The 19,588-nt window shown below is 45.8% G+C and overlaps 1 protein-coding gene across 5 annotated transcripts in view; it reads left to right on the plus strand.

Moving 5' to 3' along the window:
• The window catches only part of ank1b (ankyrin 1, erythrocytic b), a 77,082-nt gene that overhangs the window by 57,179 nt on the left and 315 nt on the right, over window positions 1-19,588 (plus strand). Inside the window, exons 16-43 of one of the 5 annotated variants that reach the window (XM_036977199.1) lie at window positions 89-190; window positions 342-539; window positions 818-916; window positions 1,249-1,347; window positions 1,573-1,671; window positions 1,881-1,973; window positions 2,122-2,194; window positions 2,590-2,610; window positions 3,407-3,530; window positions 3,682-3,745; window positions 3,869-3,981; window positions 4,231-4,455; window positions 8,030-8,184; window positions 8,397-8,608; window positions 9,532-9,736; window positions 9,998-10,094; window positions 10,368-10,596; window positions 10,756-10,884; window positions 12,101-12,220; window positions 12,879-12,963; window positions 13,882-13,950; window positions 14,056-14,187; window positions 14,312-14,467; window positions 14,698-14,769; window positions 17,678-18,308; window positions 18,540-18,696; window positions 19,075-19,161; window positions 19,327-19,418. In XM_036977199.1, coding sequence (XP_036833094.1) covers window positions 89-190; window positions 342-539; window positions 818-916; window positions 1,249-1,347; window positions 1,573-1,671; window positions 1,881-1,973; window positions 2,122-2,194; window positions 2,590-2,610; window positions 3,407-3,530; window positions 3,682-3,745; window positions 3,869-3,981; window positions 4,231-4,455; window positions 8,030-8,184; window positions 8,397-8,608; window positions 9,532-9,736; window positions 9,998-10,094; window positions 10,368-10,596; window positions 10,756-10,884; window positions 12,101-12,220; window positions 12,879-12,963; window positions 13,882-13,950; window positions 14,056-14,187; window positions 14,312-14,467; window positions 14,698-14,769; window positions 17,678-18,308; window positions 18,540-18,696; window positions 19,075-19,161; window positions 19,327-19,395 — 3,915 coding nt within the window. In that variant the 3' untranslated portion in view covers window positions 19,396-19,418. The remainder of the gene's footprint in view (window positions 1-88; window positions 191-341; window positions 540-817; window positions 917-1,248; window positions 1,348-1,572; window positions 1,672-1,880; window positions 1,974-2,121; window positions 2,195-2,589; window positions 2,611-3,406; window positions 3,531-3,681; window positions 3,746-3,868; window positions 3,982-4,230; window positions 4,456-8,029; window positions 8,185-8,396; window positions 8,609-9,531; window positions 9,737-9,997; window positions 10,095-10,367; window positions 10,597-10,755; window positions 10,885-12,100; window positions 12,221-12,878; window positions 12,964-13,881; window positions 13,951-14,055; window positions 14,188-14,311; window positions 14,468-14,697; window positions 14,770-17,677; window positions 18,309-18,539; window positions 18,697-19,074; window positions 19,162-19,326; window positions 19,419-19,588) is intronic. The other 4 variants (XM_036977200.1, XM_036977201.1, XM_036977202.1 and 1 more) reach the window with 4 other exon arrangements.

The raw sequence follows: 19,588 nt of genomic DNA on the forward strand, positions 1-19,588 counted from the left end.
TTTAGAAACGTTATGCACCCACAAAGGCAGGCTGATATTCTGTTATTTCAATAGCTAGTGACAGTAGGTGTGTGTATGTGTGTCCAAGCAGAATGGCCTGACTCCTTTACATGTGGCCGTCCATCACAACAATCTGGAGGTGGCCAAGCTGCTGGTTAGCAAGGGAGGCAACGCACACAGCACTGCCCGGGTAAGAGGAACAATGTAACACACACACCACACGCATTACTACACTGTATATCCCCCCCCCCCTTTTCAGGATCATTGTACAGTATGATAATATGACCCACCCATTGATGATCCAGTGTATTACCCCTGCTGACCCCTGTGTCTGTCTATAGAATGGCTACACTCCCCTGCACATTGCAGCCAAGCAGAACCAGGTGGAGGTGGCTGGCTGCCTGCTGCAGTACGGAGCCTCTGCCAACGCTGAGTCCCTCCAGGGGGTCACGCCCCTCCACCTGGCCTCCCAGGAGGGCCAGCCGGACATGGTGGCCCTGCTCATCTCCAAACAGGCTAACGTCAACCTGGGGAACAAGGTACTGAACTAGAGAGAGGAACAATTCATCTCTGACCTCAGCAGGGTTTGAGGCAAGCTTTCAGGGATAGGATAGTTACACAGGGTTTGATAGACCTATGGTAAGATAAAGTGGGCATGATGTTTTCATCACTGTGTCAAACCGGTTACTGTAATTACCTTCTTGTATAGCATGCATGCTGTGGTACATATTTGGCGGTCCACTGTGACTCAGACTGACTCAGAGCTGGTTAGTGAACAGACTGACCAACAGCCTCCTGTTCCCCCTGTGTCTATCAGAATGGACTGACCCCTCTGCACCTGGTGGCCCAGGAAGGTCACGTAGGGATAGCAGACACCCTGGTCAAACAGGGGGCATCAGTCTACGCAGCCTCACGGGTAAGGCATACATATGATATCAACCACACACCTCATAAAAGAGTATAAAAACAGAACAGTTTTGTAATGTAGTGCAACCTTTTGTTACATTCAGTAGAGTGGGGTTCAGTATAAGCAGTATAATGTACCACACACTATGATGACATGTCATATCCAATACTTTCATACAGCATCCACACTCTCAAATATGTTTTACTGCTAGGACTGGTACAACAAAGCCACCAAGCTGTTTATAATGAGGTAGTAATGAGGCCATTGAAACACTGCCAACTCTCACTATTTTCTCTCTGTCTCTCTCTCCCTCCCTCTCTCGCTCTCCATCTCTCTTTCAGATGGGCTACACAGCGCTTCACGTGGCCTGTCACTATGGCAACATCAAGATGGTGAAGTTCCTCCTGCAGCAGCAGGCTCATGTGAACAGCAAGACCAGAGTGAGACGCTGCTGCTACACTCCTCCTTACACATGGCACCTGTTAGTGTGGCTCTGCCCTGCCTCACGTCACTTCCGCCTTCACTCCAATTACATTAGATTGGACATGGAATTTATACTGAATAACATCTTGTCAATGTCAGCAATCTTGCATTTACTGTAGCACTCAAACTCTCTCTGTCTCTCTCTCTCTCTCTATGCTACCCCTCTCCACCCCCCTCTCTAGGTGGGCTACACTCCCCTGCATCAGGCCGCCCAGCAGGGTCATACTGACATCGTTACCCTGCTGCTCAAACACGGAGCCCAGCCTAACGACATCACCACTGTAAACACACCCTTCTTCATTTTTCTCATCCCTCCATTCCACCCTTCTCCTCTATATCTGCTTTTCCTTTACTATATATTCTCTTCTTCACTTCTTCACATTATCCCCTCATTGCTTTCCTCTACTCTCCTTCCATCATGCTTCCATCTACAGGCTTCTTCTGGTGTCTGATCTGTGTGTCTCCTGTCTGTCTCTGTTCTCTGTGTTAGAATGGGACTTCTCCTCTGGGCATCGCCAAGCGTCTGGGTTACATCTCTGTCATTGATGTGCTGAAGTTGGTCACAGAGGAGGCTGTTTCCGTGGTGAGCAGCACTTCACATGGTTACTAGTGGGTTTGTGTATTCTGTGAATCTCTGACCTACAGTACAATAACATTTTAACTGGAATTATGTATTTGAGCATGTCAGATGATAGCACTCATTTCTCTCTCCTTCTCTTGACTTTTCCCAGATCACCACAGAGAAACATCGGATGAGTTTCCCTGAGACAGTGGATGAGATATTGGACGTTTCAGAGGATGAGGGTAGGTTGGTGCACTCCCGAGACACGTTTATTCTTAGCTCGTAAGGATTTCTGTCAGAAATAGTACTTCTGTGTGTCTTGTGATTGTCAGCCCCGGTTCAGTGTCATGGCAGAGGACCGAAGACTAGGGAAAAAGGTCAAGCACTGCCATGAGACTGAAACTTTTATTTATTTTACTAGGCAAGTCAGTTAAGAACAATTCTTATTTTCAATGACGGCCTAGGAACAGTGGGTCAATTGCGTTGTTCAGGGGCAGAACGACAGATTTGTACCTTGTCAGCGCAGGGATTCAATCTTGCAACCTTTCGTTACTAGTCCAACGCTCTAACCACTAGGCCACCTGCCTAGTGGTTAGATGACTAGCCTAAACAATGCCTTTTTCCATTTGTTTTGTAGGCATTGCAGCGCTAACATTAGGTAGGACTGTGTCCGTCTCTCTGTTTTGTCCGGTCATCTGGTGGCTCGTGCAATTGTGCCTTCATTGGAAGAACCTTCTCATTCTCTATTCTCTATCAATCTCTCTTTATAACTCTCTCACTTTCTCATACATTCTTCCTGCTATCCTCTTCTCTTTCTCTCTCTCTCTTTCCCCTCTCTTTTCTCTCTCTCTTCCTCTATGCTCAATGTAACAACAATGTCAGTGTTGTATTGGCATGTGATGTGGTCATGACATTGTCCTTTACCGTTCTGCCACTGACGGGTCCAGTCTTGCAGTGCTTAATTGATCAACAGACTAATTACACAGATACAACTCCAGCTGAGAAGCACTCAAGGAACAGCAAAAACACATTGACTGTGTGTATACCCCTCTGTAACGGCTTGTAGTTATTTGAACCTTTTCCAGTAACCAAGGCATTCCCTCCCATACAGAATCCAATCTCTAACAGGCATGCTCACTAAAGCTGTAACCAACCAGGTGCCATACTGGGGACCATGCAGTGTGTGTTCTATTCTGTGTTGTCAATCGTCTTGTTTTTCCATTGGTCTCCATGGGCTCTGGTTGTTGTCGGTTTGACTCCATTGCTTTGATTGATCTGAAACTGCTTGGTGATGTTACTATATGTGGAAATGGATGGGTGGTGGGCGGCAGTGGGTAGTGGTATTGTGGCTAATGTGACAGTGTAGACTCTCTATTGACTTCTCTCTCTCTCTCTCTCTCTCTCTCTCTCTCTCTCTGTCTGTCTGTCTGTCTGTACCTGTCTGTGCTCTGCAGGTGATGAGTTGCTGGGGATGGATGGTGCTCGCCACCTGAAGCTTGACGACCTCAAGGACCAGGATGATGAATTCCTGTCCCCTAAGAAGACCCTGAGAGACTTTGAGGGTGGACTGGGTACCACGTAAGTGACAGCGCCAGGGTCGGTCTGAACACGTTGTGCATCAGAGTCCAGTCATCTGAAGAAATGTCCTGAAATGTGAGGGAAAGGATTTTCCACCATATTCCTCTTTGGCCCACTCACTTCTTTTATCTCTTTCTTTTTTTTGGTGTAGGCCATACTCTCCTGCTATTCCCAGAATCCCATGCGTATCCCCTGAGACCGTCCTGCTGGAGGGGGTAATGTTTAAAGGAGTTATTCATTTGATTGGAAACAGGTGGTAGATTAATCTCATCACATGCAATTGCTAATGCTGATGATTAGAAGGTGCTCTCTCTCTCTCCCTCCCTCTGTCTCCACAGCACACCCCTGTCCCCCTGCCTAAGGACTATGATGAGGACTCTCTGATCCCCAGCAGTCCTGCTACAGAGACCTCTGACAACGTTAGCCCAGTGGCCAGCCCTATACACACAGGGTCAGTTTACTCCCTCTACAGTGCTTACGCACTACAAAACCTGTACACCCTATTACACACAATACTAACACATTACAACATAACGAATTTGCAGCTTTCGTCATATTTCTTCCATTCAGTGTGATTACATCCCTTTTACGGGGTCATTATGACTGTTTCGTGATTTAGTTTGATCAGGATGATGTTGAATGAAGCATGGTTGGATAGTTATTCTCTCAATAATGGTGGTTCTCATTGGTTGCTGTTCAGGTTCCTGGTCAGTTTCATGGTGGATGCCCGGGGGGGCTCCATGCGTGGCAGCAGACACCACGGGCTGCGTGTCATCATCCCCCCTCGGACCTGTGCAGCCCCTACCCGTATCACCTGTCGTCTGGTCAAACCCCAGAAACTCACCACCCCTCCCCCGCTAGTGGAGGGAGAGGGCCTGGCCAGCCGTATCATCTCCCTGGGGCCCTCCAGTATGCAGTTCTTAGAGTAAGTGTGTGTGCAAATGTGTGCATATATGTTTATATGTCAGTCAATCACCCTGTATTTGATGGGACAGTGGGGATCTTGCATTTCAATGTCCAGTGGAGAGTGATAGTGACGATTGTTTTAAAGAGGGAAAAAATACTTTTTAGGAGCATTAATCACAATAGATTCAAATTAATTAATCACAATAGATTCAAATACATTAATCACAATAGATTCAAATACATGAATCACAATAGATTCAAATACATGAATCACAATAGATTCAAATACATGAATCACAATAGATTCAAATACATGAATCACAATAGATTCAAATACATGAATCACAATAGATTCAAATACATGAATCACAATAGATTCAAATACATGAATCACAATAGATTCAAATACATGAATCACAATAGATTCAAATACATGAATCACACAAAAATCACAATGTCAAACAATTACTCCGTTCATAATTGGATCAGAGAGGCAAACATTGGAACAATGTTCAAATAAATGTTTCATATACATAAATAAAAAAGCCTACATGTCAAAGTGTAGGTGATATGCATATTGACCACAGCCTCATGTCAAGACCGATGCTGACATGAGGCGCCAGAAAATGTAGCCAAACTTTAATGAGACTTTTAATTACATATATATAGACTAGTGTCATGTTTGAAAAATATGATGAAGGATAATTAACGTTTAAAGGCTTGATAGTGCCTGTTCTGCACTGCACATCACCCATCTGGAGTCTGAGCAATCAATCACATGTATTTATAAAGCCCGTCTTACATCAGCTGATGTCACAAAGTGCTGTACAGAAACCCAGCCTAAAACCCCAAACAGCAAGCAATGCAGGTGTAGAAGCACGGTGGCTAGGAAAAACTCCATAGAAAGACCAGAACCTAGGAAAAAACAGAGAGAGGAACCAGGCTATGAGGTGTGGCCAGTCCTCTGGCTGTGCCGGGTGGAGATTATAACAGAACATGGCAAAGATGTTCAAATGTTCATAGATGACCAACAGGGTCAAATAATAATAATCAGAGTGGTTGTCAAGGGTGCAACAGGTCAGCACCTCAGGAGTAAATGTCAGTTGGCTTTTCATAGCCGATCATTCAGAGTATCTCTACCGCTCCTGCTGTCTCTAGAGTTGAAAACAGCAGGTCTGGGACAGGTAGCATGTCCGGTGAACAGGTCAGGGTTCCACAGCCGCAGGCAGAACAGTTGAAATTGGAGCAGCAGCACGGCCAGGTGGACAGCAAGGTGTCATCAGGCCAGGTAGACAGCAAGGAGTCATCAGGCCAGGTGATCCTGAGGCATGGTCCTAGTGCTCAGGTCCTCAGAGAGAGGGAAAGAAAGAAAGCATACTTAAATTCACACAGGACACCGGATAAGACCGGAGAAATCCTCCAGATATAACAGACTGACCCTAGAACCCGACACATAAACTACTGCAGCATAAATACTGGAGGCTGAGACAGGAGGGGTCGGGAGACACTGTGGCCCCATCCGACGATACCCCCAGACAGGGCCAAACAGGCAGGATTTAACCCCACCCACTTTGCCAAAGCACAGCCCCCTCACCACTTGAGGGATATCTTCAACCACCAACTTACCATCCTGAGACAAGGCCCACAGAGAGTATAGCCCACAAAGCTCTCCGCCACGGCACAACCCAAGGGGGGTGCGCCAACCCGGACAGGAAGATCACGTCAGTGACTCAACCCACTCAAGTGACTCACCCCTCCTAGGGACGGCAGAGGTGATCAGCATGTTGAAACAATTTAAAACCATAAACTTAATTGCTTCAAACTAAAAACGGTCATTTTTTTAAGCAAGTCTTACCTCGTTTCAAAGTAGCCTTGACAAAATACGACTATGTTGAGGGAGTTACTTTAAACGCTTAATATGCCTTTGAAACCAGCATTTTTCCATGTTCTATTGGTTTTCAAATCAACTTTCCTTTACTTACATAATCCTAGTAACCCATGCTAGTTGATGCATCTTTAGATCTCCCCTCTTTATTAATTTCGAAAGGATATTTTAATCTGTCACATGAAACCGCTCGCACGTGCGGTAATTACATTTTGGAACGTTTGCGCATAGTTTACAGCCATGTGCGCATTGTTGGCTTATAATATTGCTACGAATCCCTTTGGCCCTGCAGTCTAGGGGGGATGGAAACAAGACCCGTAACATAACTCATGCAAATTATAACAGTGAAAAGGAACAGTGAGAACAAAAACCACAGACAACTTAAATAAGTTGTCTGTGGCTAGACTGAGCTAGACTAGTCCATGAATTTAAATAGATGGCCATAATCACCCCCAGATACACCTGGCTAACTTGATGGGTCATATAATCATCTGGAGTCTTTTGTTTAGACATGTAGCTAGCTAGCTAGCTGGCTAAACAATTAACCATAATCCCAACCCATACTACTAGCAATACAAAATGATTTGTCATAGCTAGCCACCACGCATGAAATGCTGTAATATGAATCTGCCGGTAGCTGAAACTTACCAACTAGGTTCAATGTTTGCTAGCTAGATAACATTAGACTATAATTAGCAATGCTGGCTAGCGAACAGTACACTTTAAGCTGCAATGAAAACTACTTTCTGACAAAATTAGAAACGTATAATATCTGAAAATGTATCTAGGCTCTTACACGTGCACATGGATGAACGCTTCACGGCAGGCTGGAACCCCTTTAACTCTGTTTTGTTTGTACAACTTGTTTGGCCCGAGTTGTGTCAAGTCACTCTGGTTCAATGTGATTGTTTGCAGAAAGTAGTCCATCACAACTTTTTTCCACTGATGTCGGTAGCAACTGCTAAATTCAGGGCAGCAATGTTGTTGAGAGCAGTGGCAACACTTTTGCAGTTCTCCATGGCTGACATTTCTCTTTCAGAAAAGCCGTGGTAGCAAGGATTATTTACACATACTAATCAGCTCATGTTATAGACAGAAGCATGCTACACGGCAGACCAATCCGATCTCTTCTCTCAGCATGCCCAGCCCATCCATTTTCTCAGCCAATCTGTAGCTAAAACAACTCGGCTCATAATTTAACAATTTTATTTGTATTTACAGATGGCATACACGTTTGTGATTAAGGCACATGAACATTCACATGTTCCAGAAGGGATTTCTGACAAAAAAACTTTCAAATGTCTCTCCTGTGAAGTAGTGACGTGCGACATATGACTAGCTTCCTGAAATGGGTCACATTTGATTGTAATTGTAATTTTATAGGCTATCAAGGGTAGCCAACCATCCTCCAGGAGAGCCTTAAAGGGGCAGTGTTGTATTTTGAGACAGGCTTGAAAATGCAAAGAAGCCAATAGGCAGTGTAGCCTACATTTTTGTCTGATTCTCTGTGGTAAAAAAGGTAGTAATGCATTTTATTTTGTAAAGTGGTTCCTTGCATCATACAATGATGTAAACATGGCGTTACAGACCAAGTGGCTTGAGCTTTTGGACGTACAAAATCAGTCCTACAAGTGGCTAAAAAAGTTCATATCAAGCCCTGAATAATATAATAATAGGATGTTAATGCAGAGTGGTAATGTCTCTACAGGCCAGTGATAGTGGAGATTCCGCACTTTGCTGCTCTGGGTCGAGGGGACCGGGAGCTGGTGGTTCTGCGCAGTGAGAACGGCTCTGTCTGGAAGGAGCATCGCAATCGCTATGGCGACGAGGTGCTGGAGACCATTTTGAATGGCATGGATGAAGGTCAGTGTAACAATGATAAATGTCATCCCCCTACAGCAGAGCCAGCTGCATCTTCATGCACTATCCTGTCTATCTAAGGACAGACTATTCACATGTACCACACATTTAAGTAGTCTACAGTATATAATTTGAACAACAATGTTATACACACAAAAACATACCTGTACAAAAAACTAATCCATATGCCTCTCTCTCTGCCACCCCTCCCTCAGACCTGGAGAGTCACGAGGAGTTGGAGAAGAAGAGAATCCGCCGAATCATCTCCACTGACTTCCCCCTCTACTTCGCTGTGGTGTCCCGTGTTCAGCAGGAGAGCGACCTGATTGGCCCAGACGGAGGTCAGCTGACCAGTAACCTGGTCCCTCATGTCCAGGCCATCTTCCCTGAGACAGCGGTCACCAAGAGAGTTCGGCTGGGGCTGCAGGTGAGGAAGAGGATGAGGAAGATAAAGAGGAGGGGAGAGAGCAGCAGAGAGATGTTCAGCAGTTTCAGACACCGAACATCCCTCCTTTAGGTTCTGTCTTTTTAAAGAGGACTTTATGGAAATGCTGGTTTTCATGCAGGAGTGAATAATGCTTTCTGCACTGCTCTTACAAAGAGCCGTCCCAGGACTGTATTCAATCAAGTTTGATTGAATGGGACATCTTGGCAGGTAGCTGCTCGGTTTAGCTTACTCAATCAGTGCTGTCTGTCCTGCCAAACAAGCAAGGTTGGCACCACAGCAACAATGGAGCTGACTAATGCATCAAACTGACTATGGAATACACACATAGAAACTGGGACTCAGGAATGCTGACTACCTCCAAATACTGAAGCTGGATTCGTTTTATTTTTCCATGACCACAGTTTGTTGTTTTATGTCTTGCTGAATCTGTGTCCCATATTGCTTAATTTGTTGTACACTGCATTTGTCATATAGCATTTTTGCATGTATGAATGTTGTCTTTTTCTTTTTTTCTTTATCCAGCCTTTCTTCACACTTCAGTTCCCTGAGCTAAATCCTGCTACGCTGACAAAGATGATGAACTGATATTCAAATGTGCATGTTACTTGGTTTTATGTGTGAGTATGATTGTGTGCACTTTTTTGTCCATTGGTTAGATGTTCAGTATGTTCAGGTAGGACTATGTATTATGTTGTCTGAATATGTGTGAGTTTTTCTTAATAATAGTTTGTTGACTGTGCTCCGGAGGGCGAGTAATGTGAGACAGAAAGTTCGAAAATAATTCTGTTATATTTATTCCTATTTTTGTCTCCCGTTTTAATGCATCACCTGTCCTTTCTCCTTTCTCCCTTTCTCTTTTCTCTCACTCTTTCTCTTCTCCCTTCTTTCCTCTCCCTCTTCAGGCTCAGCCGATCCCAGACGAGCTGCTGACTCAACAGCTTGGTAACCAAGCGACCTTCAGTCCAGTGGTCACGGTAGAGCCACGACGACGCAAGTTCCACCGGCCAATCGGATTACGTATCCCACTGCCCCCTTCTTGGAGGGAGAGTCCACGTGACGCTGGGGAGGGGGACACCACCAGCCTGCGCCTACTCTGCAGTGTCATTGGTACGGTCCGGCGTGGAGTTTACTTTATACCCTTAACAACTGATTCATGGCCAATAGCGTTCATTGCCAACATACGTGAGTGTTAGGACAGGGGTGAAGGTGAGAGAACTAGTGCTGACCAACAAAAAGCATCACGAGCCAAGCCAGTCAGTTTTCTGAAAGTGGTACGGGGACAAAAGCAGGTCTCTGAGGGGAAAGAGAGGGAATGAGTAAGTGGAGGTGTATAAAAAGAGAGAGATGAAACAGTCCTTTGTCTCCCAGGTGGAACAGCACCTGCCCAATGGGAGGATATAACTGGCACCACCAAGCTGATGTACGCCAACAACTGCGCCAACTTCACCACCAACGTCTCCGCAAGGTGTGTTCTAATTCACACTCACAACAATCAGCCATGCACTCTCCTTTAGAGGTTATACAAAATGTATGAAGCAGAACACCCTTATACTATTTACCCAATGCATACAGGCAGATGTAACCTTATCCTGTGCCAAACCATATATAGTTCCATCCACTGACGATATGGAACACCTGACTTTCCATTACCTTTACTCTTTAACACAACACACACTCTCTCTAACGACTATCCCTCACCCTTCTCTGTGCGTCATCTCTCCTCTCATCCTCTGCCCAGGTTCTGGCTGGCAGACTGCCCTCGCACGGCCGAGGTGGTGACCTTCGCCAACCTGCTGTACCGGGAGCTGATGGCAGTGCCCTACATGGCCAAGTTTGTGATATTCGCAAAAATGAACGAGGCGCGCGAGGGCCGCCTACGCTGCTACTGCATGACCGACGACAAGATGGACAAAACCCTGGAGCTGCATGAGAACTTCAGCGAGGTGGCACGGAGCAGGGATATAGAGGTCAGCAAGGGGCAAGGGTCAGGGGTCAGGGGAAAGGGTTTTAGTGCGTGTCAGTAGGTTCTACTACATTTAAATTCACATAACTCAGACATTTGTGTAAATAATCCATTGAAGGCAATGGAGGATTTTTCTCCCCTGACTCTCCGTCGCCCCCCTAAGGTGATGGAGGGCATGCCGCTGCACCTGGAGTGCTCTGGGAACCTGGTGCCTGTGAGGAAGGCCACTCAGCAGCCACGTAGCTTCAGCTTCCAAGCCTTCAGAGACAACAGACTGCCTGTCTCGGTCAAGGTCCGTCTCCCACTCATTCTCTATGTTTTCGCATAGGAATTGTGATCTAGTCAATTTAATTGAAATGTCCTTCTGTCAGTCAGTCTGTTTTATTCCTTCCAGGACATGTCAGTCTGTCAAACTGTCTGTTTATGCATTTAACATGTTAGTCAGACAGGTTTTGTGTTGAATCAACAGTCAGTCGGTCTTTTGATCCAATCTACATGTGTGTGTGTACATCTGTCCCGTCCATCTATCTCTTTATCTTTTTATACGTTTATTACAATCATTGTGTACCTTCTCCCATCTCTATCACTCCATCTCTCCAACTGTTTCAAATCTATCTTTCTCTCCTTGTTTAACTGTGTTGAGTTCCAACCAACATGTTTCTATCACATACACCCTGTCCCTCTATCTGTGTGGCTGTCTGTGTTCCTCTCTAATTGTGTGCCTGTGGTATGTGTCTGCGTGTGCGGCCATGTGTTTGTCTACCAATAAATCTGTCTGTGTCATCTGTATGTCTTTCTGTGTGGCTTTGAGTGTGACGTGCGCTTCCGTCTCAGTCAGTCTCAGACGAGTGTGTTGTGATGTATTCTCCACTGTGGTGTACCTACCGACTCTACCTAGCTGTAACTGTGTGCACGTCCTTTAGCTCTTTCACCTTCTTGCCTGCCTGCCAATCTTGTGGCCTGCCTGTCTGTATGTCTGTCTCACTGTCTCTCTTTCTCTCTCTCACGGTCTCTGTTACTGTCTGATCTGACAGACGCCCAGGTAAATGTGCAGGTAAATCTCTCTCTCTCTCGCCTGCCTATGGACTGCTTCCATCCCTTCCCCACTGTGTTTCTGCTCGACAGACCCACTACACTGCAGGTTGTCTAATTCCCTCCTTGGCTCTGTTCTTCTTCCCCCTCTCTTTTTTCAATTCTTCTTCACCCTAACCTCTTGCCCATCCTCTTCTTTATCCTTCATATCTGCTCCTCTTACCTCTGTCACGCTCTCTTGTCTCTCCTCCTCGAATCTACCTCTTCTGGTTTTCCTGCTTCTCTCGCTCTCTGTCTCTGTCTCACTCTCTCTCTGTCTCTCTGTCTCTCTCTCTCTGTCTGTCTGTCTCTCTCTCTCTCTCTCTCTCTCTCTCTCTGTCTCTCTCTCTCTCTCTCTCTCTCACTCTCACTCTCTTTGTTTCTCTCTCTCACTCTCACTCTCACTCTCACTTTCTCTGTCTCTGTGTATCTATCAGGTTAGAGACAGCAATAAGGAGGCATCTGGGTTCCTTTCTTTCCTACGGAAGTCTACCAAGTATGAGGACTCCCAGCATGTGCTGTGTAACCTCAACATCACCATGCCACCCTGTGTCAAGGTACACACAGTTTCTCATACACCCACTAAACGACTCACATGCAACCCCTTTTAACCCTTCTAAACCACACTCCACTACCAACATTACACACTCACAACCCCTCTCAACCTTGCCAATACAAAAATATATTATTTCCGTTCTACATTAGCAGATATCATTACAGTTATTAATTGAATTGACATTTTGAATGGGGTGTTTTTTTGCTTTATTGTTGCTGTTGATTGATTGGTTCTTTAATGTTGCTGTTGATTGATTGATTCTCAGTCGTAACAAATGATGTTGCAATACCTCTTAGGGAGCTCTGTCTGCACCTTCCTCAGCTGATGAATGATCAGTTGAGCTTTGAAGGCTTAAAAAAGACCTGAAATAAAGACCTGAAATACAGACTTTTAAAAGGTTTTAAAAGCAAAGATTAACCAAATATTTAGATGTCCTGCTATCATCCCAGTGCTATTTTAAGCATTTTTGTTATCTCAAACTCGACTAAGATAGTACAGTACAAAGTAATAGTCACAAAAGCAGCATAGATACAATAAACCACATTCAAACATATCATTAGACAACTTTGGGAGAAGTTACTTGTATTTCAGCGATAGAAGCCATATCTAGTCACTGATGTGTGTGTGCTTTGTGACTGTGTCCCTTGTGTGCGATCCAGGTTGTGGGGAGTGAGGAGCGCAGGCGAACTCTGACCCCACTGGCCCTGAGGGAGCGCTACAGCATGCTGAACGAGCCCGGTCTCGGTAAGTCATACCATGCCTGTCCAGAAGCCTTCTCCCCACTATACAGGAGGAGACAGGGCCTGAATGTTGCACCCCTTCTTCCCTGCTTCCCAGTCTACTTCTCTCTCTATTTCGTTCACGCATGAGCCTTGGATGCACTGCACTACTACGCCCCATAATACACAGCAGTGTGATGATGGTGCTATATTGATTATGTGCCAAAGATTAGCTAATACCTACATATCCAAACAGCTCCATTGAAAACTAGAACCCTTCCAGAGTTCTGGTAACATTAGTACTGAATGACCTTTTATGGTTTGCATGTCCCTGGGGCTGGTCGCTCCACTGCCAGTCCTGTTAGCATGGCGGATATTTAGCATTTATCTTAGCGCTGGGAATGGGCGGGTCCTCATAGAGGAGCCCTCTGATTGGCCCATGGTAGATGAGCAGAGAAAGGAAGGAGTGCTCATTGGTTACATGGTGAAGCACAGCGCTGCTAACTTGCACCTCAGTTCCTCATGGTTATGTTACGCTAACAGAATGGACTGGTGTCTGAATGAATGCCTCCAATACTCTACCTACCGCTAACCTACCCTGCCTATAGTCTGCTAACACACATGGATCGTATGGGCAAAACACTTTACTCTGTGGGTAATGTGTCAAGGTAAGTTTGTTATTATGTTTTTTAAAAGCAACTGATTTTAATGGGTTTGATTTGTTGGGTATTTTGGTGGTTAGTTTGGTCTCCTTTAATGAGTAACATGGAAAATGGTGTAAAAATGTTAGTTGTTGTTCTATACTGTTTATACAGTTTACAGTGTTCAGTTGTAAAGTCGGGATTGAGTATTTAATTTGCAGTAGATGTTCTGAGTCAGACACAGTTGTAAAGTATATTTAGCTCTGAGACTGTTCTGTTTCTGAAGTTTTTTTTTTTTACAGTGAATGCCATGGAGAGGACAGAGCTCAAGATCTCCCTCATTTCTGAACAGCTGGGCTTGAGCTGGGCAGGTCAGTGCTCCTCTACACGGGTGATACTGTATGCAGTCTACTATATGTGGTAAGATAAACTTACCTACATATTTGATTGACCTAATTATTTATTCTTCCTCGCAGAGTTGGCGCGGGAGCTGCATTTTGGTGTGGATGACATTAACAGAATCAGGGTGGAGAATCCTAACTCCCTCCTGGACCAGAGTTCAGCCCTGCTCAACCTGTGGGCCGGACGGGAGGGCAAGCGGGCCAAGAGTGAGTCTCTATCTGTCTGTCTGGCTGTCTGTGTCTTACTACAGTCCCCCAGCACAACTCTCTTCATTCCTTTCCCAATTTTCTGCCCTCTCCCTCTCCTTTACTTCCTCTTTCCCTCTGTCAGTGGAGAGTGTGTATGGGGCTCTCAAAAACATTGACCGTTCAGACATTGTGAGTTCAGTGGAGAGCCAGCCACAGGCAGAAGCCGGGGCCTCAGAGGATGGGGCCTGCAGACTGGCCGACAGCGACTCCACCATGCTCTCCCCCAGTGTTATCAATGGTAAGAGACACATGCACAGAGATGTGCACACACACACACACACACACACACACACATACAGTTGCGCTCACACACACACACACACATTCCACCAATGTGATCAGTAGTATGAATAGACCATACTTGCCCCTAGTAATGTCAATGGTGAAAACAAGATCAATGAGAAGACTAATACTCTTCCCGAGTGTATGGGTAACACAGATTGAACCTTATCTCTGTTGCTCCACAAGAGATCACGGACACAGGTCGTCCACCTGTAGTCTACAAGCCACGAGTTATTAGGCACCCATTTTTCACAAGGGGTAAGTGGGCTGCATGGTTGATTTCTTCTGGTGATTCTCAAAGGATTTTGAGTCACGTCTGAGGAAGGGTGCGATTTCCACCATAACCCAGTGATATGTGAGCATGTAATGTGAGCATTTCCTTATTGCATTTTGGTGACAGCCGTCATTCCAGTTTCACTGTTCTGACACCTCATGCTTTAGGCCTGAACAGGATGGTTCTCACATGACATCATAGGAGGATAAAACCTCAAATAAACACAACTTGAAGACATACTGTATATCATTTGAAATGACAGTTCTACACATTGAGTTAATTAGGAAAGACTAAAATATACATTTTACCTCTGTGTTTATGTTTTAGTCTAGTATATGGATGAGTCGGATATGCGTGTGTGTGTGGGGGGGGGGGTGAACACTAAGTGGCACTAGTACACAGTTTGCACACAGTTTGTGTGCTCTGGGCCTCCATACCTTGTTCCTTTGTTACGCTCCTCTGTCTCTCCTAAGTCTGTCCCTCGTTCTCTCTGTGTCTGTGACATGTCATATCTGCCGCCCAGCCGCCCTCCTCTTCCTCCTCCTCAAAGCTCTTCCTCTCCGACCTCTGACCTCATATTGACCTCTGGGCCTCTCCTCTCTCCTGTCATCTTATTTTCCCGTGCTCACGTGTTCAGTCAAGCGGGGACGCTGTCCTCCTCTCTCGATGTAGCTCTGTGTCTCTGTATGTGCATGCTGCCTGACTCACTGTACCTCTCTCTGTGGCTCGCATCAGGGAAGGGTGTGTTTCTATAGGTCTTGGAGGGTCAGTGTTGATGTGTTGTGGGGTGGAGGGGTATCAAAATAAAGGTTTGCTGTTTTGCAATAAGAACTGTGTATTTGCATGGCATGCTTTCTGCATGACTATTTCCTTATGTGTATTTGACTTTTTCTTGTTTCTCTGCTTTTTGTCAAACTTGTTTTAAATGCTGTATTAACTGCCTAAATCTCAGTGGGGTTTCTGTGAATTCTATGGTGTTGGTTTAATGCTAGGCTGTAACCCAAAGTTGACCGAACAGCACTTAATGTTCTAAAACATAATGTAGCTATGACATGACAGCTTTGTCATTATGACAATGCTGTAGTAATGTTACAGATACATTGTTAGAATGTTATGTGCCAGCTAATGTGTTCGATGGCGTGGAGGAGTGTGTGTGCCTGGGTGTGTGTGTTCCTGTGTACAGTGACCTGTGAACTGTGTGTGTGTTTTCATGTGTCTCTGTGTGTTGTTCATAGGTGGACAGTGCTGTGCATTGTATTTGTGTGTTTGTAAATTGACAATCGATGTGGAGTTGTTGTGCTTCACTATGTGTTGTAATGTTATTTTTACACTTTTGTCTTTAAATTGGGAGGTATAGTAAGGACTAATCCAGATAAACCATCATCATTCAACATCCGTTTAATTCAGAACACCTCTACCCCTCTTCATCCTCACCTCTACTCTCTCTGTACTGCATCATCACTATAGCATCCCAAAAACACACATGCACGCTCACATACACTAACGCACTTTTACAGTTAAACTATTCTCCGTAGGCATCACCACTCTGAAAGAAATCAAGCCAGAATTAATTTATTAGTCCAATGTCCATGAACACTTCAGTTCCTTCTCCACCTTAGTACCACATTACATCATACTCATTACCACCTAGAACACAGACTGACAAAATGTAAATAGACAAAGAAGTCACACTGAAAGCCTTTTAAGATGGACAGAACAGAGAAAGACAACCATGATGACAGGCAGACAGGCAGGCAGACAGGCAGACAGGCAGACAGGCAGACAGGCAGACAGGCAGACAGGCAGACAGGCAGGCAGGCAGACAGACAGACAGACAGACAGACAGACAGACAGACAGACAGACAGACAGACAGACAGACAGACAGACAGACAGACAGACAGACAGACAGACAGACAGACAGACAGACAGACAGACAGACGTATTTGTATGTGTGCCTGTGTGTGTGTGCACTTGTGCATATGTGTGTGTGAAGGTGAGTGCAAGTGCAAGTAACTTGTCATATTCCCAGCAGCTGATTGACCCTAACACTTGTGATTAGGTTTGGAACGATAATGGAATTTGAATCTCAATGATTATAGTATCACAATAAAATGTTTTTATCACAATAATAGAAATTGGAGCCTATCAGGAAGGTGAATGTGTTTAAATCTAAATGTTGTTGCTAATAACTAATTGAGAACAATGAAAATGATATTGCGATAAACATGGACACAATTAAATTCAATATCACAGGTATCATTGAACATGCGTATCGTGATAATTTGGTAGTATTTATCGTGCCAACCCAACATACCCCAAACACCCCACTCACCTGCTCTCTCTTAATATCTTGGATGACAGTTTCAACTGCCATTCCACATTCTTACTTATTAAGAAAACCTACCACTTCACCCCTTTCCCACAGACAATGGACAGACAATAAATAAGACTCCATGTCTAAGCCTGTATTCCCTATATAACACCTGCTGCTCTCAGGGTGAAAATCCTGTCATATGTCACAATACTGTAAAACTGCTTCCTTCCATGCAGCCTCCATTAGAACCACTGACATATCACTAGATCAGTGGTCTGCAAAATCACTGTTTTTCATGGAACGTGAGACAATTTTTTCACTACTACTGATTCCAAGAAGGTGCCAGTCAGTGTGTGTGCCTCCTTAGAACTGGAAGTAGTGAAAACAAATCTAGTCACTTTCTCTTACCCAGCATATTGTGACACAGGACTGAGCCCCACTGTTTCCTATGGGGCAGAGAAACAGACCCACTACTCCCCCATCCCTGTCTAATCTGCCTCTCCCCTCCCCTAACTCCCCCATCCCTGTGCCTGCGTTGTGTTAGTCTCCCTCTCTCTTTATCTCGCCTCCCTCCCAGGTTACGGGCTGGTGCAGGAGGAGCTGCTCTCCCCGGCCTCCTTGCAGTACAGCCTGCCCTCTCCACTGGGTGCTGAGCCCTACTGGCAGGAGGTCTCCGGCCTGGAGTGTGCCCCAATCGCCACCACCGAAGAAGACATCCTGATGGACATGTCTGACGTGCAGGTGTGGCCCTCGGGGGTCAGCCCCTCCCTGGTCACAGTGGAGGACTCATCCCTGGATGGCAGCAGCCGGGCTGATGACTCAGAGGGGGCCACCCTGACCCTTCCCTTCAGCCTGGGGCGCCCCAGCAGTGGGGCAAGCTGGGCCAGTGGCTCCATCATGGGGCTGGAGGAGGAAGAGGAAGGGGAGGTAGAAGAGGTGCGGCAGGAGCCAGCAGACAGGGACAGGGTGAGGGCCAGTGGTGCGGTGCCAAAGGTCAACCTGAATGGCCAGCTGGGAGGTCAGAGGTCGGAGGGCAGGAGGGTGGAGGTAGCAGCATCAGTGGCGGGCAGCAGTGTGACTGGAGGAGGAGGAGGAGTAGGGCAGAGTTCAGAGGAAGGGCTTTCTGTTGTTTCAGGACAGCAGGTCTATGCCCAGCTGTGTGAGATGTCAGGACTGAGCCGAACCATGGAGCACAACGGAGACAACAGGTGAGACTCAGTCAGGGGTTCAGACTGGTCTAGTCAGACAGTCCTGCTGTCTATGTGTGTACTGAATCCATACTCAATACTCAATTCCATGAACACATTATGGCATTCTTTTTTTGTGTATTTTGTCTGTCTGTCTTGTTCTCTTTCCTACTCGCACCTCTGTCTCTGTCACTCTGACTCTGCTCCTCTGTCCACTCTGTCTCTCTGTCCCTGTCTCCCCCTCTCTCTCAGGGTGTTGGGAGGAAGTGCATTCCAGCCATACCTACCCGACAAGGACTCCCTGCATGGCTGGGCGGGGTTGCAGACACCCAGGCTGCCCCGGCAGAGTGTGGAGACGCTGATATTGTTACCAGGGTCACGCGAAGCCCAGGAGGCTATCTTAACGCCGGTGTGTGACATGGGGCATGCTGTGCAGGCAACTGTTTGGCACGCAGCCCTTTGACAAGGGGCTGGGCTACTTTCATCAGGAGGCGGGGCCTGGGAGCATGAGTGGAGGCGGGGCCAGGTCAGGTTGTCACGCCGACTGACCACCTGCTGCTTCCTGTGCCTGGAGGAGGGACTTCCTGTCCATGCCTGCGATAGATAGGACAATCTTTTAATTTGGTTTCAATCATTAAAATTCCAACCATCAATATTTTTATGATGTTACGCTACATCATGACCTGAAATAGGGTTAATAGGATAAAGTTGTGTTGCGTGGTTTGTAAACCTGTGTCCTAATACCTTTTGGTAATTTAATGTGTTATATCCTGATGTTTTGACACAGATTCATGTTGATAAAGAGGACTGTGCTGTTGAGTTTCTGGCTGAGGAGCAGTTTGTGGACGAACATGGAAAAGTCGTCACTAGAAATGTTGGTTTCTCTTCTTCTGCACAACTATTTCCAACAAGTAGATTCACACACTCACAAATAGACACATACAAACATACATACAGAAACACACATGCTTGCAAATACACATCACACAGATCAGTGTTAACTCCTCTGTGTATTTTCTCCCTCCCTGCTGTACTGTAGGTGGGGGTGGATGTGAGGAAGGGTGCTCAGTCAGTGAAGCGCACCAGTCTGCGGAGAGTAAAACACTGAAACACACATACCCAGTCCTCAAGGTACAGAACACATAAGCTCTCATGTATATATTCCAGTGCTTGGATAGATGCTTTTAGAAGTGTCTATCAGACCCTGGTCAACCAGAGAGGGTTGAAGTTAAACTGGCTAATGTAAATGACAAGCCCTGCACACTACTCTTTTGAAATACTGTTACAAAGTGAAAGATGAA

Source organism: Oncorhynchus mykiss, chromosome 5 (genome assembly GCF_013265735.2).
Source record: "Oncorhynchus mykiss isolate Arlee chromosome 5, USDA_OmykA_1.1, whole genome shotgun sequence".
NCBI lineage: Eukaryota > Metazoa > Chordata > Actinopteri > Salmoniformes > Salmonidae > Oncorhynchus > Oncorhynchus mykiss.